General features: G+C 32.6%; 1 protein-coding gene across 1 annotated transcript in view; it reads left to right on the forward strand.

Annotated features, from left to right (window-relative positions):
- The first annotated feature begins 6,531 nt into the window (after positions 1-6,531).
- LOC131038823 (oxoglutarate-dependent flavonoid 7-O-demethylase 1-like) overlaps positions 6,532-27,138 on the forward strand; it is a 32,284-nt gene continuing 11,677 nt past the window's right edge. The window contains exon 1 of the mRNA XM_057971380.1: positions 6,532-6,981. Coding sequence (XP_057827363.1) covers positions 6,532-6,981 — 450 coding nt within the window. The remainder of the gene's footprint in view (positions 6,982-27,138) is intronic.

The following is a 27,138-nucleotide window of genomic DNA, read 5'->3' on the forward strand; positions in this document are numbered from 1 at the left end:
ATGTTGTTTTTAAATCAAAAACATAATTAAAATATTTAATTTCGAAATAATTTTTAAAAGATATTCTACCTTTAGAACTAAATATCACATTAGATTTTTTTTGTATTTTGATAAAATTACTTTAGGTTTTAATTTTCTATTACTTCTAAATAATTATTTTAAATAATATTTGATTCTTCTAATTATATTTGATAAATATATTTAACAATTGCAAAAAACATTTGTTTCAAAGGATTCATAAGCACCCACCCTTGTTTCTTCTCCTTCTAGTTTAATTGATTTACTTGTGGATTTCCAGGGCTGTCTTTTTTCCAATTACTTTTACTCCTCTCCATTCTACTATAAATTTACTTGTTGGTGCTATTTGCTAGTCCAAATATGTTTTTGACAATAAAATAATTGATGTTAGGTTTTTAGTTTCCCCTATTATTCCAATTGATGTTTACTAGACTATTTTTGTTTTATAAAAAGTTTTTAAGGTTCGCAATGATGCCAAGGATACTTTTGCTATTTTTACAAGTATTGTTGTTGTCGCTAATGATGTGGTTCTTTCTAATTGTATTTCTACTAACCCACATTTTCTATGAGTCAACGCTGTTCTGATTGTAATAATAGATCTAGCTAGACAATTGTTCAACATAAAAATAAATATTTTTCTAATAGTCTCCACCTTCTCAGGTTAGGATGTTAGATAAGAAGTCGCAAAGCCTTGATTCAAAATAGGATGTAACCTTTTTAGCTCTAGCTCTGCTTTTATTTTGCTAGTTGCCTTGTTTTGTTGTTTTCGTGATTGGTTTTTCTCTCCTGGTTTTTGATGGTTTGTGTCAGATATGTAATGGGATGGGGCCCTTCCCCACTCATTTTAATAAAAAATGAAATATTTGTTTAACTATCATAATGGATTTCAATTATCAATTTGTAATTCTAAAATGAATTCCTTACCCTTTGCAAATGTATGTATGATGTTTCTTTAGTATATATATATATATATATATATATGGGCAGGAAGAGTTGAATCTTGGATCTACATGTGACACACATAAAGCCTTAACACAACCTTACCAACCATTTGAACTAGTGGATTTCCCCTTCACCATTCAAATATTCATCCATCATCAATAATAAAACTAAAAATCACTACAAACATAATCAGCAAGAGGTGGGCTTTGAGGAAATTCCTTCTAGGGTATGGGAAGGTTTGCAACAATAGTTATGTGATTTTCTTGAGTAATGTTGATGTAAAAATTTATGATGATAATTATTCTCGCTTTCCCCTTTCATTTCAAGTATTCATGTTAGTTGTCTGGAGGAGAGTTCGAGCTCATGGTATTTGATACAATAGTGTTTTTCCAAAGGTTTTTTGATACTTCCTTTTTGGGCATGAAGGTTTTTGGCTCATGGGATTTGGCGCAGGGCTTTGGAAAATTCTGTCTTCTTCCATTGATAGCAGTTGTGGAGTCTAGATTTGAAAATTATTCGATGGGACATATGGGCTCTATGTAAAAATGATATTATATGTGTTGTGACCGCATTTTGTATGTGGTTTTGGGCGGGGTGTATAAACTGATCTGTTAGATACTATAGGTTTATTTTATGAGCTGTGACCGAAGGTTTTCTTCCCAAAGTTCTTTCCTCCAATATGCTCTTTGAATCTGTGTAGAAAATAAAAAAGATTAATAAAAAAGTTTAGTGAAATAATCCACTTTTATTGAAAATAAAATAAAATAAATGCTAATCACTTCATAACACTTATAAATTTATAAAAATAAATAAATTATTTTATACTTTATTTTTTAAGAAAAAATTAATATTCCCTCATGGAAAATGCCCCCTCATACCATTCAACGAAGTATCTCCCTTTTTGATCTAGAGGTCATTTCAATTAACACCTCACCAACTCTGTTTCCTTTAAAATAATTATGAGGTTCTAGTATTCTTCAACAAGCCCCACTTTTATATTATACATATCTTCTGGACGTAGGCCGTCGTATGCATGCCCTTTTTTCACGGCGACATTTGCGCACAGATCACTTTCATGGCTACTGTAGTGAAAAATTCGTGCATTGTATGTATTATTTTATTTAAATATCTTACTTTTAATAGTTAAACAGTCAATAAAAATGTTTTATTACGCCGAAGACGTTCCCTATATGAGATGAACCACACAATCTTTAAAATCTATGGCTTGAAGTTAGCCAAAACGAATGCAAGACCATTAGAAAGGTTTCGTCCATTGGATGTTTTCGTTCGCTGCAAAGTAAAAAGTTTTATTTGTTGCACCGAGCCTGACACCGTACTGACCATTCTCTGACCGTTGTGTGGCTCGGATTCCAACTCCAGTGCGTTCGTGGAGGCATTAGTCTTACTTTAAAAAGCTTTTATATTTTTTTCTTTAAATAGTCTCCGCTCAATACAACAAAGTTATATGTTTTAGTGGGCATATTCTAACCTAGGGTAATGTTACCGTAGCCTTGGTGAAAATAAGTGCTGTCTAAATCTGTTTCAACTTTTTTTTTAATAAAAGAAATCTGTTTCAACTTACCGTGTACTTTCTCCAATCTTTTCACATAAATTAATGAATATGGAACACTTGAATACAAAATTATAATCATTATATTGCCATAGTGTTCAAAATGAGAAGATGATCCTCAATAATGTTGGAATCCAGACAGTTATAAAACATAAAGAAATGTTAAAAATATTAAATATTAATTTATAATTATAAAATTTTAAAAATTCGTTTAATTTTTTATTTAATTATTTATTGTTTGTAATTTTTATAAATATTTAAATTTAAATAAGATTTTATTTTACATTTCTTAATATGAATTTATATTTTTTTTTATATATTTAGAATATTTACAAGTCTAATATTTTAAAATTAGCGTTTGTTTAACAAAAATATCATAAGAAATAATATTTAATCATTAAAAAATTATAATTACATATTTACTGTATATTTAATTATGTAAATTTACACTATTAAAATTAATGTTTCTTTTTCTAATAGTCAAATAATAATATTTAGTCATTATAAATTTGTAATTGTTTTGTGTTTAATTATTTATACTTATTTTTATTTTTACTTTTTATGATGATTTTTTTATAAGATGTTCTCTCTTAGAATGGAAATTTTTAAAAATGATATTATAAGATATTTTAACTTTTTAATATGATATTGTGTTGCCAACCATTTTTTTATCATTTTAATTATTAATCTTTAGATCTTTGATATGAGCTCCTCTATCTTTCTCTCTTACTATATCTATCTCTTTATCTCTCCTCCTTTGTATCCTATCTCTTCATCTATCCTTATCACCCTTTTTTTTTATACTTCACACGAAAATAAAGTTGATGGGTTCTTGCATTCATATAAATATATCAACATTCGTAGTAATATTATCAATGTTGATAGGTGCTTTATAAATATAGCAATGTTTGTATTCTTGCATTCATATAACAATAATAATAATATACTACAATTACATTAATAATAAACCTAATAATAATTTGTAGTCCACATTTTTGTGTTACATCTTAAAGTGTTTGGAAATCCACTTTTTATTCCAAGTACATATTTATTCCAAGTATAATGCACTTTCCTTGTATGTTTTAAATTGCTAGCAAATTTTCTTCCTTTATGCATATTTTTAGCAATTTTTTTTGTTATCTTTTGTTGAAATTAAGTGAAAAATGTGATGCCATGTCTTCTTAAAAATTTGGTTGTCATTTTCAACTATTTTTGGCTTTTCCTTAATTTCTTTTTTGACAATTGGATGTTTTAATGTCCAAAAACATGCAATTTATATTTATTATTTTAATAATTGAATTTTTTTTGTTGAAATAATTTTTTTAAAGGCGAATAAATAAATTAATGATATATATTATTTTATTAATGAATTTATAATAGTTTTTGAGAATTTTTAAAATAATAATATAACCATGTTTTATGATTTGTCTTTTAATGAGTTTATACACGTTGGTTTAAAACAGTTTATTATTATGTTAAAATTACTACATTGATCCAAAGATTTCCCAAAGCTATACCCACCATACTAGGTGTCAACCTATATCAACATCTTTGTTGATATGTTAGTTATAAATTGGTCCATGAATCTTGACATGTATATTCTCATATGCTTGCAAGAATTGAATGTCATATCTCTATATCCCTATCTCTCTCATTATATCTCTCGCCATCTCCCTCCCTATCTCATATCTATCTCTCTTTCTCTCTATATCACAGTCTCTCTCTTTCTATCTCTCCCTCTATCCCATTATATCTATTTGTCGCTCTAGCTCTATCTCTCCATTTCTTTCTTGGATATCTTGTTCTATCTCTATCTCATTATCTCTCCACCTCTCTTTGCCCCTATATCTCTCCCTTCCTCTATACATTACTTCCTAAAACTATCTTTATCTTTTTATCTCTCCCTCTCTCCCTTTGAATATTTATCTCTTCCATCTATATCTATCCCTCTCTTTCTCTCTCTCTTTCTCTCTCCATCTACTCTCCATATCTCTCTCTCTCTCTCTCTCTCTCTCTCTCTCTCTCTCTCTCTCTCTCTCTCTCTCTCTTGTTATTGTTGTTATATGGAGCCTAATTAGACTCGGGGGTTAAATTTTCCCTACTTCTATCAACGAGGTTTCCCCCCATATTTTTCGACAAGGGTTTGGGGGCAACGCCCCTTGCGTGCCCCCTGTCCCGATACAGGGCGGGGTCGAGGGGCAGTGCCTTGCGAGGCCAAAAATAATTTTATTATTTTATAAAGGCGCCAGGTGTTATTTTTCTATTGGCTGACATGTTGTAACCTTAATATTGTAACCGACATAAGTCGTGATAAAAAAAACTAAGGGTTAGGGTTTTCTGTAGATAATTTTGTAACATTTTACAACGGTATTGAGTTGCAAGGGGATTACTGGTTGTACTCAGTTTTGGTTTACTCGATAATAATATTGGACTCTCTATTTGGTGGATGTAGCCCAAGATTGGGTGAACCACGTTAAATATTGTCTCTTTGTTGTTATTACTTTTGTGTTTTTCATTCTTGTGTTTTATATTTATCTGCATATAATTGATATTTTCTGCATGTAAATCCTAACGGTTACCCCTCTATATCTCCCACAATCTCCATCTCTCCTTATTGTAATCATAAGATGAACCTATTGGTAATGGAGCTTGATTATGTTTTTTATTCAAATTTTTTGTTTCAACCATGCTTGGATCCATGTAAGTGGATGTACAATTGATTTGAAGCTATTACTTCTCTATTGACACTTTTGTTAAATGACCTACCAATTTTTCTCATGAATTGCATAAATGTATGGAAAATATCTAGACCAATTTTTTTTTTGAATTGACCTTCCACACCTATTTGACATACCCATTGCACACCAAGGTGCAGTTGCTAGTTCTATCTTTATGGGTTCAGATCGTTTTCAAGATTACTCAGCATGAATCCTTTTTACGTATGTACTCAGACGTCAGCCAATAACATCGTTATACCGACTCTACTCTTCATCGTATATATAACCCCCTAGAATTCATAACTCTCACACACTTTCTGAGATGGCAAAGAGAGGCCCTTGTTTGAGCATGGCGTGTTTGAGGAGCTGCCCTTAGTTGACAGGAGTTTCTTGTCCTTAAGGCAAAGAGAGGCCCTTGTTTGAGGAGCTGCCCTTAGTTGACATGAGTGAGTCTCCTTAGCAAATAAACCAGAAAATTTCTGCTGCTTGTCAGGAATGGGGATTCTTCCAGGTGATATACATAATAATCAGTACCAGTTGGGTTTACCCAAGAAATTTTTAGCTATGAATTTGCTTAGTTTAACATTCATGTGTGATTGATTGCAGGTGGTGAATCATGGTATTAATCTAGATGTGGTGGAGAATTCAAGGAAAGCAGCAAGAGGCTTCTTTGAGCTTCCAGTAGACGAAAAAATGAAATCGGCTCGAGATGAAGGGAAAACAGTTCAGATTGCTGGTTATGGACGTACAGAGGGCTTCAGAGGGCAGCATACTGATTGGATGGATTCGCTCTATGCCTTCCTTGCTCCCGATTCACTCAAAGCTCCCCATCTGTGGCCCTCAACGCCCACAAACTATAAGTTAGCCAAAAGCTTAAACTAACAAGTCACGGTGGTATTGAAGGTTTAAAGATTTTCACAGTTAGACATGATAATATGTGTTTAGATATTAACGAGTAGTTTTATTTTAATTTTGAAGTTTGAATCTTTTTAATATCATATTTATTGAAATTATATTTCTAGTTGATCAACAATCAGACTTAAATAACATACTTTGAGTTTTAATTTGTTTAGGTCATTCCTCTCATCCACCACTTTATCCCTCCCTTTCACCCTATCTATAACCTAGTCTAGCTGGCCAGATAGTGACTACGAAACCAAGCCATAGTCAGTCGTCTGATAGAGCCCTACTCCCAATTATCTGAAAGTATATTCATAAATGGGTCCTATTTGAAAAGTTAGTACGATTTCAGATGAGCCAAATTAAACAAGTCAAAACTTAAGAATGTGCTCATATAAACAGCTCAGATTTCTTTCAGTTCCTGAGCATATTGGAATGTTCTCATATAAACAGCTCAGATTTCTTTCAGTTCCTGAGCATATTGCTTTACTTTGCTACTTTGTTCCTTTGGTTTTGAATTGCAGAGAAACAATAGAAGAGCTTGGAAAGGAATCTAACAAGCTTATGATGCATTTGCTGAGTATAATATCTGAAGATTTGGGGATGCCAACTGAGGGTCTGGGCGAGGAATTTGCAGGCTACAATCTTTATCCGCCATGCCCACATCCAGATAAGGTGCTCGGCACTCATGCACACACAGACCATGGTACAATTACTATTCTTGTTCAAGATAATGTGTGTGATGGCTTACAAGTTGAGAAAAAAAGTGGGGGTTGGATCTCTGTTGCTCCTCTTCCTGGAGCTCTTGTTATCGATCTTGGCGAGTCCCTTGTGGTGAGTGTGACTTAATTGTTTTTTTTTCAATTGCTCTGGGTTAACTGTAATGTAAGTTGTCAATTTGAAGGAGAACTTGATGATTGAATACATTTGTGATTGTGCAGAAAGTGAGTAGAGGTAAGTACAGAATTGCTCCGCACAGAGGTGTGTTGACAAACAAGACTACAGCCATGACACTTGTGCTTCACTTGGATCCTCCACTCAGTCTTCCTTCTAATTAGACCTCCTTCCTTCTAAGGAGTTTTCATTAACTGTGAAGATCTATTATATTTTCTGCAGACAGGTTTGAATATAAATAATTAGCAGTTGAAATTCTATGGTTTGTTCCATAGAATTTTCCACTTGGTTTGTTCCAGTTGAATATAAATAATTAGTAGTAATACCACTTGGTTTGTTCCAAGATGGATTATCAGAGTTTTGTGCTCTGGTCTATGTTTTATGTGCGAGAACTATTTATTATGAGAAAAATTATTTTGAGAAATTAATCTATTATGCTCCACAAAATTTGGATTGTTGTTCTATAGAGAGTAAAACATACGGAAAGACATAAAGGTTTTATTATAGAGATTTTTCTATAAGTTGGGGAATTCATTATAAAAGTGGTTAATTAGAAGAGGGTCAGTTGCACATATTTAAAGTGTGAAATTTTATGGTCCAATTGTCAACTTTCTTTTAGATATTAGAAGGTAAAATATTGAAAATTATAAAGAATGGAGTATTGAAAAATAACATTATTTTCAATGATTTTAAAGATTGAGTTCAATCTTATCATATATCTTTTGCATATGTTAATAAATTTGTTTTGTTTGTTAAAAATATAGAAAAGCACTTGCCTTGATTAAATTTTATAGTTCTTGTGGAGTGATTGTTTATATTGAATCATATTAAAAACATGGAAAACTTGAAAATAAAAATAAAATTTCATGATAAACATTCAACAGATAATAAAATTGATTTGTTGGTTCAAGTTTGAATAGTAAATTAAATGATGAAAGATTGTTTCATATTACATTTCTAGATTTAAAATGTTTAAAAAGATTATTGTGTTAAGTGGTCTTAATTCCACTTACATTAATTTATTAGAGATGTTATATAGCAAATAGACAAACTAAATCAAGCTAAATTTGATATTGTCTATGAACTTCTTTTCTAGCATGAATGTCAACTTTTAAAGGAGAAAAATGTTTCCATAATTAAAAGAGTATCCGTTGTTGCTTTTAGAAAGAAAAAAAATCTTCTAAATTATCAAAATATAAGAATTTTTGTCATCACAGCTACCCAAATGATCTTAGAGTTTCTTCTTTTTCTAGTATAAGTAACAAGAAGTCTCAAAATAAAATATTGGTGTAATTTTTTTTATGTATATAAAATGATCAATGCGTATATGAATACGAGAGAAGAAATCAAAGAAAAATATGTTAAACATATTATGTTATTTCTTCAAGTAAGAAGATGATTTTTTTTTCATTGAAGATGGTCATAAACTCTAAAAGTTAGGAGGAGGTTGAAGGTCCCATAAAAGGAGCATTCTCATCCCTAGTGGTTCAAAGATTGGATGCATTTCTTTAGAGGGAGTGTGGGTGAGAATTTGCATTTTTTTTTTTGGAAAGGGGTAAATATATATTAATTCAAAGATTGAAAGAGAATGCATGAATATTTCTAAATAGTCATAGTTATCACAACAAGAAAAAAAAGTAGGAGCCAAAAAGGACTCTCAACAAATCAACAAGTCCAAAAGACCACGAACATAGAAAAAAATGAGAAAAATAACAATGATTAGCCCACATCATTATGAAGCAGATGTAAGAACTGGGTAACTTGCTTAGTAGAATGAGAATCACAATCCCAAACATTCCATTTTTTGGGAGCGTTCGAAGCCCATTTAGCAAGAAAATTAGCAATATAACATTCAATTCTTAAGGAATATGAACAAAAAAAATGGAATCAAAGTGCCGAGATAAATCATGAATTTGAGAAACAAAGAAGCCAAATGTTGCAAAGAACTTGCAAAATGCTAATTATTCAAAGGTGAGACTAAAACAAAAGAGTCCATCTAACAAATAACATGCTTCCAACCCAGTTCCCAAGCTTTCTTCAAAGTCACAAGAAAGGCACAGGCTCCCATTTGAAAATTAATCCCAACTCCAATAGTTATATAAAAAATGAACTGCACAAACCCAAAACTATCATGACCAATATTGCCAATCCTAGCTGGTCCATGATTACCCAAGAGGAATCATCATTGTTAATTATAAAAATATCATTTGGCAGAGGTGTCGAATGACCATCTCTATTAATCTTACGATAAGGAGGATGTTTAGAAAGACAAGTCTAATATATAAAGCTAGAATAACCAAGCAAATTACCTAAATCCAAATATTAGATGACCAAAAGATCAACATGAGCAAGAGTCTGATCAAAAGAGCATTTTACCACAAGAGTCTCTTGAACTAAAGAAAGAATTTAATACCAAAAATATTCGATGAGAATCTAATTCTCTTGGAGTTATTTTGTTCTATCTCCCACCTCTTAATTAATATGATGAGGGTGGGTTTTTATGATTTCTTAGTAAGTGGTTTTATACATCTAGCAATCTCATAAAGGAAAAGTGCGGCTACTTGAATTGTGGTTGGGAAATTGGACATTAATTATGGATCTACCTTGGTAAGAGTTGTGTATATAAGGGATTAATGGGATAATGGTAATTGTAGCTAGGTAATAATAAATCTCTCTCATATTACATGTGGAACACATGGTCAAATGTGTGCTACTATACGATCTTTAGCTTGATCATGTCAAAGAGAGACAATTCTTTTTAGATTATGGGAGTTGGTGAAATAGATTACTAAATGTATATGACTTGCAAAAATTGCTCACAAAGGAATGTGAAGTAAATGGTCATGAATGATGTTAAAAAAAAAATTATATTAATATAAGAGGATAACATAAATATCTTCATGTTTGTTTGGCTGATGGCCGGTTTATGTAAAACTTTTGGTTTCGGGTCCATGTAAAATCTGTTTATCTTTATCAAAAACATAAATATCTTCATTTTTTGAGTATCTTTCATTCATATTTTCTCTCCTTATGATGTGAAATATATATTAATGCATCATATGGATCTATTTATTTGATAAAAAATAATATTTCATATTCTTTTATTTGAATAATTTGGCGAAAGCCTTATTCTAGTGTTTCCCATACTTATAAAATTATAGAAACATGTACATTCTACTATTTTCCACATTAAGCAATACGCTTTCCATAATCACTTTCCTACCATGTAACATTTGCAAAATTAATTATACTATTGTACTATCTGAAAGAGGATTAGATACCAAGGGGAATTATTCAACCATAGATGCATTAATAGAGATCAAATCATAAAAATATTAAAAAAATCTAACTACTTGAGATAAATTGGAGAAAAAATCTATTCTCTAAGAAATTAATTTTGAAATTATTGAATTTAATATCATTATAATTTGATCCCAACAATAGGAGGATCCATATAGATTTCAAGCTACATTAAGCAATACTAGACGGTAAGAGATCAAGTTTATAGAGTGACAAGTTGAGTTAAATTGATAAAAGTTAAATATCATTTATCCATTTAAAATTTAGATAGAGAGATATTTGTTAGGTTTATATGACCAAATTTTTAAACACACACACATGTGCTAGTTTAATGTAAGTATAACTAATTATTTTATGTAATTATAATTCATCACTAGCAAGAGATGGATTTATAATCTTATTTTTCTAAGATAAAATAAAACCCATGAAATTGATGTTTCTAATTTATATTCTAATATTAATTATGCTAATCATTTCTAGATATGTACTCTAATACTAATTAGACAACATCTCAATAAATATGTTATAATGGTCATTTTTCACATGTGATATAGAATGTATATCCTCACTTGTGTCAAATGATTATTCTTTTTATTTTCCTTCTTGAAGCACAATACTTTTATTGAATTAAGTAAGATGCATCCTTCAACACAAATACACATATAAGGTAGTCTCATATGCTACAAACAACCTACATACTAGGTCACTTGGAATTGTGGATTGTAAGAGAATCCCACTCCCACTTGCACTCTTTGACATGTGACAAAAAATATAGTTTTTTTCATTATTAAAAGATAATATTAGAATAATTTTTAACTAAGATCACAAGATGCGAATAAATGCCCCTCTATTTATACAAGATTTTTATATTTAGGAAAAATGATCATATAGGGTATGTGGAGATCATGAGGGGCCAAAAAGGGGTGATATGAAAAAAAATCACTTTTCCACTTGCTCAGAACATGAGAAATCCATGTTTACTTTTTGCTTGGCTTGGATGTCAATACATTCAACAATGGCAAGAACCTAAGCATATCAGATCTCTGATATGTAACAGATATCCGATATTATTAAAATTATATATATATACATATATATATATACATATATATATATATACATATACATATATACATATACATATACATATACATATACATATACATATATATATATATATATATCTATATATATATATATATATATATACACACACACATATATATGTATATGTATATATATATATGTATATGTATATATGTATATGTATATATATATGTATATATATATGTGTGTGTGTGTATATATATATATATATAATATATAATATATAATATAATATATATTAAATATAATATATAATATAATATATATTAGATATTATACATAATATAATAAAGAGATATTTCAACCATAAGCACATGCATGAAGACAAATCCATTCAAAGCATTATCAAAGAAGATTAACACAAGAAGCTAGTTAGGAAATAAATAAAATGAATTTACTTCCCCATGATGCTCCCTATGCCATGGCTCTTCCTTGTCCCCCTCCTTCCAAGATCCTGCTGCTATATGAAGTATGCCCTCAACTTGAGCTCTAGCACAAATGAATGTCAAATGGAGGATGGGAGATGTGGGATTATGTGAAGTGTTGAATGCTTGAAGATGTGAATGGAGTATTAATGTTAAATAGAAATTTCAACAAGTAGAAGAGATAAAATATAATAGAAATACTTTCTACAAAAAATTCAAATTCTAAGAAAAGTAACAATTCATGGATAACTCTTGTGACTAACCCTCAACATTGAAGGAATGAGCTCTATTTATAATCAAAATAGGCAAATGAAGGGTTGAGATTGAGTTTATTGAGGAAGTGTTGATCATCAATCCATGTGCTCTCCTTCAAATGAATCACATGTTGACAAGTGTCAACAAGGGTAGGCTTGAGAGGAGAGGGGGACAAAGCATTAAATGTTTGAAGACTTGAAGGAAGCCATTAAAGGTTTAAGAGGACTGTGAAGGAAACTATTAAAGGCTTAAGAAGACTCTAGAAGGAAACCATTAAAGGATTGAAGACTTTGAAGGAAGACATTAAAGACTTGAGAAGAATCTATAGGGAAACCATTAAAGGCTTGAAGACTTTAAAGGAAGCCATTAAAGGCTTGAGAAGAATTTAGAAGGAAACCATTAAAGGCTTGAAGACTTTAAAGGAAGCCATGAAAGGCATGAAGAATTTGAAGGAAGCCATTAAAGGCTTAAGAAGACTCTAGAAGGAAACTATTAAAGGCTTGAAGACTTTAAAGGAAGCCATTAAAGGCTTGAGTTTAAGGGTTTGGGGCTAACCTTTTGTTTAGGAATGTGGAAGCTATTAAAGGGTGATTAAAGGTTAATGATAGGGGGTTTAGATATGATAAGAAAACATGCATTTTATAGAAGATGCAAGTGGCAGAGGGATTTAGGAATTTAAATAAATATTTATTTATTTAAATGTGAGAGATGTGATTTAAATAAATGTTAATTTACTTAAATGTGAGAGGGGGGTTAATTAAACAAATATGCTTTATTTATTTAGTTAATTGTCAAAATATGGTTAAGTGAATTAAATGAACTAAATTGATTAATTTATTTAGTTAATAGAAGAACATAGTTAGGATGAATTAATTAAATATTAATTTAATTGATAGTTGAATGTTCGTTAAATAATCAAATAAATACCGAGTATTCATTTAATTAAGTGGACAAAAATGGGTGCCTACTATATATATATATATATATATGAATAATATATTATATTGTATATATAATATATAATATATAATATATTATATAATATATATTAATGTATGTAAAAAATTGTGAATGTAAAACTAAAGAGATTGAAAGGAACTCTATATTCATACTTTGATTTGATAGTCCTTTGATTTGATGTGTGCTTTCTATATTGTAGATACTTGATTTTTCTCCATGATAGTGAATGCAAGATCTATTAAACTAAAATGGAATGCTTGAGATGGATGTGAGATGCTTAATGGATGTACAAAATAGAGAGTAAACAATTTTGCATTATGAGGGTATGAAAATGAAAGTGGATGAATGTTGGAAGGAAAATGAGGGGTTTAAATATGATTGAATGAGAAATGGAGAGGAATGAGAAGGAGACACGTGGGTGAACTCACAATACTGGTTCCCACTTTTTGGTGCATCCTAATTTTTGCTGAAATCATACATTTTTTAGAAAATATAACTATTTAATCTTTACGAGGTGTCATTTGAAGTAATTAATTGAAGAGAGTTAGATCAAAGGCTCTTAGATCAAAATTTCTTGGATAGAACCTCTCTACTTGTAAATCATACTTGTAATGGCGTCTCCTTTGCATCTATCAAATGTTGATAAAAAACCAATTTTACATTAGCTTTTGGGAGGTCAAATAAATTCATTTGGAAATTTTATTTTTTTAAGTACTTAGTCGTTATTATAAGATTTCCAAATAGTATAATTTTTAATATATTTAATTTCATTAATATATATTTGTTTTAATTCATATGAATGTAGGTTTTTCATTGAACATGAACTTCTTTGTTCAATGCATTGGGAAAAATAGTAAACTAATTCAAAAAAAATCTGAAAAATATCTATGCCCTAGATATCGATGTCTTCTTTCTAACAAAAATAAATAAAATTAAATTTGGATATATATAGAACAAGTTATGTGTTCAAACATACACCTACATCTAAATTATAATTAGTCGGATTTCAAAACTAAATAAAATAAAAAATATTCAACATATCACTATCAAACTAATTGCATGTCCTGGTATTGATGTTACAAACCAAAATTCAAAAGAATTAAGTTTTTATCATTTATAGAAAAAAATTTAAGCATTTTAGGATCCATGTCAATCTTAAAAAATGTTGTTTGCTGTAAAAAACTACTTATCGAGGGAGATGGAAAAATCAATAAAAATTTATTCAAAAAAAATTGAAAAAAAAAAATTTAGAATCTACAAATAAGATGTTACAAATCACTAGTTTACATCATCTTCAAATTCTTAATGGTTTAAAAGTTATAGGTGTCCAAAAGTGAAGGTTTTTTTCAAAATTTTCATGTAAGTGTCAAAGTTGGTCAAAAAGTGGGAACTAGTATTGTGAGTTCACCCACATGTCGCTAAGAAGGGCATGTGTCCTTGAGAAGGACATGTGTCATTGGAAGGAATGACATGTGTCCTTGAGGACACATGCCTATTTGGGAATGAGACACCAAAATTGGAAGGTTCAATTCCAAAAGAGATTTCAAAAGAGAGATATTTCCATGTTTTAGGATATTTGGGATATTTTCCCAAATTTTAGGAAATCTCCTCCAAATTCAAAGGCATTTCCCAAATTTTCAAAAATTTGTGATATTTTGGGAATGTGCATACATATGGTGAGGGTAAAGTGAAAGGGTTGACTAAAACCCTTGGTTAGTTAGATAGGTTAGGTCAGAGGAAGAGTTAGATGGGGGATTAAGGTTAGGAGACATGTGGGGGAATTGATTAATTAATTAATTAATTCAATGAGATAATTTGAGAGGAAAAGGTTAACATGAATTAAATAATCAAATTGCAAAATCTGACATATTTAATAGAAGAAGGGTCAAAGTCAATTAATTAATTGATTTTAATCATCAATTAATTAATCAAAAGTGGAGACCATGACATAATCAATAGAATTGATTAGCTAGAGGGAAGAGACACCAATTAATTAAATAATGTGTAATTATTTAATTAAAGGTGTAAGAAATACCAATTAATTAAATAATGTCTAATTATTTAATTAAAGGTGCTCGGGATAACTAAATTCAATTAATTAAATTAATCAAATTTAGTGTTACTACTTACTAAGTTGCCATTAGTTTTATGTCCAAAGTCATTCTATATACTCTAGTTGGTTACTATACCGAAATATTCAGTCGGTATGCATAGAGCAGTCAGTTATAGAAGAAAGTAGTCATAAAGCCCAATATACACCGAGCTGTCTACCGAGTAACACTCTATGTCTACCGAGCAGCAGTAATGATACACCGAGTGAAACATGTTACCAAATTCATTGAACCTAAACACACATGTGGAAATGTGTTACAAGATTGAGGAACAAAGAACCGTTATCACATTGGAAATTGCACTCAAGGATTGTGTATGATTTTGAGGTCATCTATCCAATGAAATATTTTGTATAGTTATTCATTCAATAAATCATGTTTGTAAAATCGAAGCAATGAACTAGATCACCGACATAAGAGATCTATTTATACAGCATGAATTACAATCAGATAATTAGAGCTATAGAGGTGTATGAAGCAAGACATGTGTGATACATAAGAAAGCACTAAGTATTATGACTGTTAGAGACACATAGGTCACCAAGAAGGATTTCAGAGAACAGTCAAGGAACAAAGTAAACATAAGGGTTTATCGAGTTATTCTATGGGTTACCGAGGTATGCTTTAAGCAAAGTAATCTCATTTTGAGCACATAGAATCTGCTATAACATTTCAGATGTGAAGTTGTAGATATTTGTAAATATTTTATTGTAATATTTTGAGTTGTAAGAAAAACCTTTAACATGGTAAAAGACTCTAACAAAGTCTATAAATTTTAAAGCCTTCAACCAGGTGCAACATTTTAGAATAAGTGTTGTAAAATCCTTTAGCAAGGTAGATCTAACGATCTTGATACTCCTAATAGGGTAAGCTATCAGAAATAGCTAAACATGTAGCTCTAACCGAGCACTCTTTATTATTGCAGTAGTGAAGTTGTGGGTGCCATCCCCACTACAGTTTTTCTCTCTAACCAAGAGTTTCTACGTAACCAAAATATATGTGTTATGGAGTGAATAATGTATGATTGTTATTCATTTGTTTTAGCTTTATGTTATGTTACAACAGTTTTTGGTTTATGCATAACAGTAAAGATATTGTTCAAGAAAGGATTTGAAGTACTGATTCACCCCTGCCCTCTTAGTACATTAGCTTTCCATATTGGGCCTAACAATTGGTATCAGAGCTTGAATCTTGGAAAAGTTTTTAACAGCCTAAAGAAAAAGATTTTATCAATGGAAGGCTATAAATAATCTCAGAGAATTGTGTATTTGCAAGAAGAGCTGGATCATGCTAATCAAGTGATTGCAGGCATGCAAAGACAAATGCAAAAATCATTAAAAGTTAGAAGAAGATTGTCTGATGATTTGTAGGACTCTCAAGAGCTGGTGGAACAGATTGAGACATCATCTAAGAACAGTATATCTAAAGAGACTGAAGAGATGATTGGAGAACTGAAAGAAAAGAACAAAGCACTGAATGATCAGCTAAAAGCAATGAAAAGAGGACATGAACATTTCAGCACACAGATGATTGAAAATCTTGATGCATTGAGGACAACTGAGGATAAAGCAAGAGATCTAGAAAGAGAAACCCAACAACTTGAAGAATTAGTACCTGAAAAGAATGATGAAATCACTACGATGGTTGGAATACAAAGTAATCTGTCAGATCAATTGGGTTATGCACATCAATCTGAAGGATAATGAGAATCAAGCATTGAAACTTGAATTATCAAGGTTGACCGATGAACTTGAAACAAAGAAGAAATCCAAAGAAACACCGAAGAAGAGTTATGAAGCATCGAAGATGTTGGATGAGCAACTGAATACAAGAAGATCCAACAAAGATGCAGGACTCGGTTACAAAGGAAAAGACTCTACCGAGAAGGGAATCCACACTATCGAGAGAGGAGAATCATCAAAGCAAGCTGGAAACAAGAAGAACATCAAAGGAAAGAAACCTATTTGCAACTACTATGGAAATCAAGGTCATACTGCCAACTTGTGCCAAATCAGAAAAGGTAAGCAATTGAATGTCACTAGGTCTAATGGTTATTATTATAATTGCTATAAATATGGTCACACATCTAACCAATGTAGGACAAAGTCTGTTAACAATTATCAAAAGGCAAAATTCAAAGGGTTTTGTAAAAACTGCAATAGATATGGACATAGTACCGAGAAGTGTTGGTTTAAGCAAAAGAACTATATGTGGTCTACACACCGAGCAAATGCTAGAGGTTACCAAAATCACATAGGTCCTAACGGACAGTAGTTTACAGTACCATGGGATTACAATACAAGGATATGGTGTGAATGTTGTGGAAGATATGGACATATAAGTGCCAACTGCTTTATAAGGTTTGGAATGAACAACCGAAGATCATGGAGAAATCCTGGTATGGCATGTTTTCATTGTCACAAAGTTGGACACTTGGCTAGAGATTGCAGAGATCAACCTAGAGGAGACACTGCAGAAATAAAAGGCATATTGCAGATGATTTGGAAAAAGAAGGAAATTGTGTCAAATGAAGAAATCCCCTTACCTACCGAGTTAAGTGCACCTATTCCAAATTAATTAGTAAAGGTATGAAGGGATTGCATTCTATCAAGGTTAAATCTTAACAGTTCCTATTTTATCATGTACATAATTCAAAATCTGCATAGCTAAAGATGCATTAGGAAATTTGAAATTTTATCAAGTCTTTTGGAAGCCTGTCTAGTCGGTGAATATAGGAAGTCTGGCCACTTGGTTAAAGCATAAAAAGAAAGTGATACTGAGTGCATTTAATGTCTTTTGACCTAACTGCACGAAGCCTGATAAGGTATATTGTGTACTTAAAGCTTTTATGCAGTCATTTTACGCTTACCAAGTTTTCAAGAAAGCAGAGCGAAGCGATTCAAAGGCAATCAAACCTCCTTCGAAGAAAAATTCAAGGTATTTAAATCAATCACAACACATTGTCAAACTAGTTTACTGATCATATCAGTTGTGATTATCTGTTTTAAATTTGCTAAGTGGGAAGCGTCTGCCATTTAAAAGTTTTCAAACCCTAAGGATCTTTTGTTAAGTATTTATCCGAAATCTGCAATGGCACCTAAGATCCAGAAGCCCGTTGTTGTTGAGAACATTGAAAAGCCCTCACTGAAATACTCTTTAACTCCTAAAGTAGCTTCTGAACCGGATGATAAAACTATATTTTCACTCATTCTGGATAAGGTTTTACTAGTTGAGGATGTCAGATTCTTCACTAAGTGTCGTGTTGAGGAACTAGATCATGTTGAGATCAAGGACACATATGATGAATTGTGTACGGATGGGAAATTGGATAGCAAGTATAAACTCATTAAAATCAAGGGATTGACCGAAGCCCTAACCTATCCTTGTGTCTTCAAACCCCAATGGGTCAAGTTTGTTCTAAGTAGAGTTCATGATGATTTCATGTGGTTAGAGGAGCAACCATTCAAAATCACCAAGGAAATCATTCATTTGATCACCGGTTACCCTATTTTTGATCATGCCTGAGCTCAAAAAATGATATCACAAAAGGAATTGATCACTTTAACCAGAGTTGAATCAGATTGCAAAGGACTGAAACTGAACAATGTCACAGATGCAGAGCTGAAGTTTGCCATTAGAGTAATAGGTTATTGTTTCTTTCAATCGGCAAGGGAAAACAATGTACCCTATGCAGCAGTCGACTTAGCATATAAAATTGTGAAGAAAGGAATGAAAGATGATCTTTGTGAAGTATTGTTGAAAAACCTGTTTGAGAATCTAAACACCATAAGGAAGTTGAAGAAGAACAACTCGGCTAACACACTGAAGTTTGGATCACTTCTAGTATGCATGTTTTTCTATTTTGAGAAATTCTTTCCATCATTTGGTAATGTAGTTTGGGAGCTACACCAACCAATCACCCATCAAATCAATGACTTCATCAAATGGCTAGGTGATAACTTTAATGATATTATGGATGATTACTTTAGCAAGTTTCAGGAAAAGATGCATAACAGGTATAGAATTCCACCCTAGTTAGTAGAGAAATACAAGGATGTCATATGCTTTGAAGTAGACACCGACTACTGCTATGTTAATGTTGTGGAATCGAGAACTCAATCTTTGCCACCTATGGGCAATGAGATTGATTTTTACATCACACAACAACAGATAGATGCTTTTCTTGCACTACCAAGGCATGCTACCGAGTTGAGATACGGTACATATGAAGAAGTGAAAGAGAAAGTTAAGATGAGTATTGTAGTACCAAAGGCTACAAGGAAAGTAACAAAAATGATCAAGGCATTAATGAAGAAATTTGGTGAAGGTTCTTCCTCCACACCTATCAAGGGCACTATAGTCATTACCAAGGAGGAATCTGAAGCCCAAGAGGTAGCTATTACATTGAGCACCGAGTTGCCTAAAGGGAAAGTTTTGAAAAGGAAGAAATAGGATACATCAAAGGTATCACCGACTCCTTTACTAAAGCGCCCAAACACAAGATCATCTGCAGTGTCACCGAGTAAGAAACTAAAGAATGTTGCCACACCAAAGGTAACAAAAACTTATAAGACATCTACTCGAAGACTCGTTTTGACTAAAGAGTCTAGTGACACTGAATCTGAAGATGCAAGCAAATTTCAGATTGTTAAGAGCAACAAGGAAGAAGTACATAGTGTTGATAACTTTTGTGCTAATTTGAAACAATATGGTGGATTTGGATCATTTAGATATGTAAAATATGAATCCAGATCTGATCCAAAAAAGAGACAAATAGAAGAAGCTGTAATCTGCACTCTTTTGAAATTCTGATTGGTCCCATTGGAAGTAACTAATTCTCTTCCAAAAGAATTGTATTTGCATATTGATAACAGGTGGAAATATGCCATGGACTCAGAAAAGAAGATGAGAGAAAGAAGTTTGGTACATCTCTTTCCAGACATGTCTGTAGATGAAATAAGTGAACATTTGAAAAAATAGCACTCAAACTTCCTAGTCAAGCAAAGAGCCTTGAAATTGATGAATGGTTTTTATTTGGATGTAGAGAATGAGACAAAGGAAAAATGGCAGGAAATCTTTCGAATCAAGAATGATGGTGAGCAAGTTGAAGTTGAAACTATTGATGTCACGGAGCAAGACCCTGCTGACACTATACAAATTGATGAGGATATCATGGACACCAAGGGACAAGAACAGGAAATGATAGAAGGGAATGCATATGCCAAATTGGTATCCAGTGAGTCAATTTTTGAACAAGTTCAGCCCTATCCTCTGGTCACTTAGCCTATTTCAACCGAGGCCCCTCAGGATACTGAACAAGGAGCAGAGGGTCACAAGTCTACAGAAGGAGAAGCTACTTCTCAGGCCACCGGGGAACAAACCTCTCACGCCCCTTCTACCACTGAAAATGGTACAACTGAGAACCCAAGCACAAAAGCACCAAAGGAGAAAACAGAGGCTACAGGAACTGAAAAAAGTGTTGCCTCTACCGAGTAACCTACCGAGGGTCACCAAGCCTCCCAAGCCATTGTATTAGTTCAACCAGCTAAAACTAAAGAAAAGAAACTGAAAAAAAATAGTTTCAAATTAGATTTGTCAAAACTAATAGTGTTGCCGAATGTAGACATATCTAAACTAAAAGGGCAAGCACTCATTGAATTCGGTGAACTATGCAAAGCCAAAGAAGAACAAGAAAAACAAATGGCTATTCAAAAGAAAAACGAAGTACTTCAAAAGGTGAAAGCACTATTAACAGATATGCTACCTGAAGCTACAGTGACAACAGATGCAGCCATCCATATTTAACTAGATGAACTCCTAACTAAAATTGAGACATCTGGAGTAGACGCATCTGAATATTTGAGAAAGTTAAAGGACAAAGAACTCACTGCTAAAATGATTGAAGAGGTACAGAAAGCTATTGCTATTGGCAAAGTAAAACTTGTCAAATTTATTACTGAGTTGTCCCGTCAACTCAAGCATATTCTTTATTTATTTCAAAAACTCTATACATTCTCTTTATTCATTAAAGATATCAAAAATAAAATAGAAGTGATTGAGAAAGAGATCACCGATCTCTCAAATAAGTTGACCACTGAGCCAAACTCTATTTAGAATTTCTATACCAAGCTACAAAATCTCATGGCTCAACAATTGGAACTTAGCAATGAAGAGCACAAGATCAGGATGGATATAATGACTCTTCAGACATTATTCATTCCTCATCTTTCATCCGTCCAAGAGCAGATCAACAAGGCCACCTCCCTATCCACTCAACAAGAGGGAAGCACCTTAGATGGACTAATTTCATTGTTAGCTGACATTACAACTCAGAATTCACTCATGGATAGTGTCAAGGATGCCCTGTCTACCGCTCTTACCGATGCAAGGACAAAGTACAAATCCATTTTTGACCTGTTGCCACCATCGAATGGTAACTAAGTTTTGATGTTTATCAAAAAGGGGGAGAATAGTATCAAAGTATACAGGGGGAGTATACCGAGTAGAACAGAGTATCCAAATGCACAATTAATTTTGACAAGAAGAGCAGTGAACCGAGTAGTGACAACCGAGCAGTTAATACAGAGTAATGATCACTGAGCATGCAAATCAGAGTTTTGTACAGTATATTGATAAGGGGAGTATATCTAAAAATACTATTTCATTAACAAATGTATATACTGTCAGTTTAGTCAAATTTTGTAAGTATATAGATTTTTGAGTTATGACTTTGAAAGAAGTTTTGTCAAACATCTCAACTAATGTCAAAAGGGGAGATTGTTACTACTTACTAAGTTGCCATTAGTTTTATGTCCAAAGTCATTCTATATACTCTAGTTGGTTACTACTACCAAAATATTCAGCCGGTATGCACATAGTAGTCGGTTATAGAAGAAAGTAGTCATAGAGCCTAGTATACACCGAGCTGTCTACCGAGTAACACTCTATGTCTACCGAGCAGCAATAATGATACATTGAGTTGATATACACCGAGTGAAATGTGTTACTAGATTCATTGAACCTAGACACACATGTGGAAATGTGCTACAAGATTGAGGAACAAAGAACCATTATCACATTGGAAATTGCACTCAAGGATTGTGTATGATTTTGAGGTCATCTATCCAATGAATTATTTTGTATAGTTATTCATTCGATAAATCATGTTTGTAAAATCAAAGCAATGAACCAAATCACCGACATAAGAGATCTATTTATACAACATGAATTGGGATCAGATAATTAAAGATATAGAGGTGTATGAAGCAAGATATGTGTGATACATAAGAAAGCACTGAGTATTATGACTGTCAGAGACACAGAGGTCACTGAGAAGGATTTTAGAGAATAGTCAAGGAACAGAGTAAACAGAAGGGTTTACCGAGTTATTCTATGGGTTACTGAGGTATGCTATAAGCAAGGTAATCTCATTTTGAGCACATAAAATCTGCTATAACATTTTAGATGTGAAGTTGTAGATATTTGTAAGGATTTTATTGTAATATTTTGAGTTGTAAGAAAAACCTTTAATAGGGTAAAAGACTCTAACAAAGTCTATAAATTGTAAAGCCTTTAACCAGGTGCAACATTTTAGAATAAGCATTGTAAAATCCTTTAGTGAGGTAGATCTAACGATCTTGATACTCGTAATAGGGTAAGCTATCAGAAATAGCTAAACATGTAGCTCTAACCGAGCACTCTTTATTATTGCAGTAGTGAAGTTGTGGCTGCCATCCCCACCACAGTTTTTCTCTCTAACCAAGAGTTTTTGCGTAACCAAAATATATGTGTTATGGAGTGAATTATGTATGATTGTTATTCATTTGTTTTAGGTTTATGTTATGTTACAGCAGTTTTTAGTTTATGCATAATAGTAAAGATATTGTTCAAGAAAGGATTTGAAGTACTGATTCACCCCTCCCATCTCAATACATTACCTTTCCATATTGGGCCTAACATTTAGATGTCTACATGCCCCTCTTCATGGCAGTGCTAGCATAGCATTAGTGCAAAGACAATAAGGCACAAATGAATTGAAGAACAAAAAGGGGGAGAGAAGGACGAGAAAATGACTCAATAGGTGAGAATGACGCTAAAAATGATGATCAAAATAAGAAACAACAAGAAAACTAGTCCCAAAGGGACTGAGACATTGAAAAATAGGGCTTTGAAAAGCCCTATATTAGCAAATTTGGAAATTTACTATTCAATTTTATTGTGTAGGAAAGATAATTCAAAAGCAATTTAGAGCCCTTTTGCATTTACCTCACACAATTGAGAGCTTTGAGAGCATTAGATGAAATGGCGGCTAGGGAGATCATGAGGCATCACATGGATGTGGTGGCAAGTGTCAGGTAGAACCGATGAGCTGACCATGAGGTATGTCTCGAAAAACATGAGCTTTGGTTTAGTTTTTATGCATTTATTAACATTTAATTCCATCAAAATAATAATCACATCATTTAGTGAACCGTGGGATTGCATGCTAAAGTGACGGGAACGCTTTCTCACCACTTATGCATAAGAGTAGGATCAGGTAGGGTTAGGTAAAAAAAAGGTAGAACTGGGATCGCGATCCCATAAAAGTGGTTTTATTGAAGGTGATAGTGGGAATGTAATCTCACTATTATTAGGTTGGAAAGATCATAATCTTGCTATTGGAGAAGGGAATTGCAAAGAAGACTAGATGAGGGAGTTCCAAGATTGCATTCCCACACTAGCGAGTTCGTGGATAATAATAGTGGGATTGTGACCCTACTATCCAAAGACTAGTAGGATTGCAATACCGTTAGATCCAAGAAGAAGCATGCTTCCACAAATGGCAAGATTGAAGGAAAATAAAGGAAAAAAGAAGGATTAGGAAACCAAGAGGAAATAGGTTAAATGAAAAAATGACTCTGACATGCCAGTTTTCTTGGGTATAGTGGAGTGTAGGCATCTTGGTGAGCCAAGAGAGGTGCTCAATGGTTTTGAGGGTAGCTGATGGATTTAGACCTATAGAGTGGGATCAAATTGATGTAATTCATTTGGGTCATTTGGTGTGCATGTCTTACATTAGATCTCATATGACCATGTTGATTACATTAGGAGAGAGATGGAGGAGTGACACTACCACTTTCCACCTATCGACTAGGGAGAATATTGTTACTGGCGAGGACATATATCACATTTTGAGATTTCCGATTAGAGGAGTTTAGGTGATCGTATAGCAGGCACCCTCAGATGATGCTATATAGAGATTGGTTGGGACAGGGGTGTAGTTACACCATAGGTAGTTATCATTAAATCAGGGTCTATAGCAGGCACCACTTGATCGACATATTTAATTTTTCATATGTCCACTGGTTAGCGGATTCATTTTGCCGGATAGAGGTAGGAAATTAGTTGTCGTTGGTATGATACATATATGCATTGATGCTAGAGATGGCCATCGACTGATGGCTTGGGGCACACTCATTTTGATTAAGATATACAAAGAGCTCCATCAAATATATTAGCATGGAGGTGGTAGTTTTGGTTATGTGACTTTGCTTCAGGTATGGGCATGGGAGTATTTTGTAGTGACTTGACCAATAAGGTGGGTAGATAGGATAGCAAACCTACCTGTTGTATATAGCTATAGAGATGGACTGGATTATGAGGAGACTACTCAGATGTTGATTATTGGAGAGTCATTTTTAACATGTTAGATGTAGCTCATATTACATGGTGACCATAAATGGCATTAGTAGGTTGGTCAGAGGATCCTCACCACATTCCTTATGTTATCATACCTACATATATTATTGGTGGGAGGGAGTATGTGATAGAGCAATACAGACCTGATAGGGTTCGATGATATTTTGGTTTTCTATAAGATGTTCTTGAGGTGCCTAATAGATTTAGGAGGATCATGAGGGAGCAAGTTATAGAGTGGAGGACACTTTTAGAGGATAGGCAAGCTCTTATTGATGAGTGGACATGATTGGTGCCCACAACATGGGATCCAAGGGTAGGAGTAGCATATCTAGGGGTTATTGATGCCTATATAGCATGTTGGGCATAGAAAAGGTTCATTGTAGTTAGGAGAACATGATTGGCTCCACTAGGGAGTAGGAGGAGAGAGGCACAAGTGAGAGGAGTTAAATTAGATGCCTATAAGCCAACCAAGGGCATAGCAGAGGTAACAACCGTGACATTTTCTAGATGGGATTAGGGGATATTGACAACACTAGCTATGCTAGCTAGGAGATAGAGGAGGGTCAGAGGAGGAGATAGGATAGTGGTAGAGGAGGCAGTGTCAGAATCAATGAACATTGAGAGGGGGTGAATCAGTGTTCTGCAATTTACAAACTTATTTAACTGATTCTTAAACCACCAGATGCATAAGAATGAAAGTAAAGTACAGAAACATAAACTAATCTACTACAATACCATAACACTAGAATTTTTACATGGAATCCTGGAAAGGGAAAAATGACATTGGGATTTGAACCCACAATATTATTATACTTTGACCAAGAGTATGATAATATTAAATGAAGGGGAATGTACTTGCATTCAAGCACATTGCCTAGAGATCACTACTCAATTACAAGAGGGATACAACTCGAAGGAAGGCTTACTGCCTTACAAATGATTACAATTGATTACAATAATGAATGAACTAAAGAATAACATCTGCATATGCCAAATAGTAGTTCCAGTTAGGCTCAATTTGACTTCTGCAATTGTTCTATCTCTCAGCTCTATTTTCCTACTCTCTCATATACTGGAGCACCAAAATTTTAATTACATTCACCAAAATTCACACATTTGCTCATACAGACTTCTCATACTCGCACCATCATACCAAATGCTCAACCAAATCGGTCTTATATGGGTGAACTCACAATAATGGTTCACACTTTTGCCTGCGAATGAAATTTGCGAGGTAGGATTTTTTTTCTAGGGGGGTTCAAACAAACTGGGGGTGTTCGAGTGAATTACCCCCATGGGTTTGATCGAACCCCACATCAAATTTGGGTTCAATCGAACCCAAGATGAATTTTTGGGTTCAATCGAATCCAATAAAAGACGAAAAATGATAGTTAAACTGTCATTTTTTATTTGGGAGTTTACTATGGAGAGGGGGTTAGAGCGAGCTCGACATTAGCATTACATCACCATTCCCTGTCAGCAGCAGCCAATGCTTCTCATCTTTCATCTTTCGACCTACATTATTTCAGGTGCACAAAATAACCTTTTTTTGTTTAATAATGTTTTATTTTGTTTTATATACTTTTTATTAAATTTATTTAAAAATTAGTAAATAATTTGTTTGTTATTTTTTTTTAATTAAATAATTGTATATTTATTGTTTTTTTCAGCATTTTAGAAAAATGTTAACAAAAACGTAAAAAATATATCTATACTAAAATTTTAAAACTTAGAAAAACATTTGAAATTGTTTAGAAAAACATTACCAAAATTAAAACTTAGAAAAATGTTAGAAAACTTTATTTAATGTTTAAATTTAACATTATTATTTTTTAATTAAATAACTGTATATGTACTATTGTTTTCAACTTAAAAAAAAAAAAATTATGAAAAACATAGAAAACTAAGGTACTAAATTAAAACTTAGAAAAATATTAAGAAAAACATTAGCAAAATTAGAACTTAGAAAAATGTTAGAAAACTAAATATAATAAATTAAAATGTAAGAAAAATTAAATAATAAATAAAAAACTTAGAAAAACATTATAAAACCTAGATAATAAATTTAAACAAATTAAGAAAAATAGAACCTCTATGACCCCTTTTCACATCCTATTACACACACAACATGACCCCTTAAGACCACATATGACCTTGATGACACTATATGACCCCTTAGGACCATAGAGGATCACATAGTGTCCTAAGGGGTCATATGTGGTCCTAAGGGGTCACACATGTGTTAGAACACATGCATGACC

The sequence above is a fragment of the Cryptomeria japonica genome, chromosome 9, assembly GCF_030272615.1.
Source record: "Cryptomeria japonica chromosome 9, Sugi_1.0, whole genome shotgun sequence".
NCBI classification, from domain to species: Eukaryota; Viridiplantae; Streptophyta; class Pinopsida; order Cupressales; family Cupressaceae; genus Cryptomeria; species Cryptomeria japonica.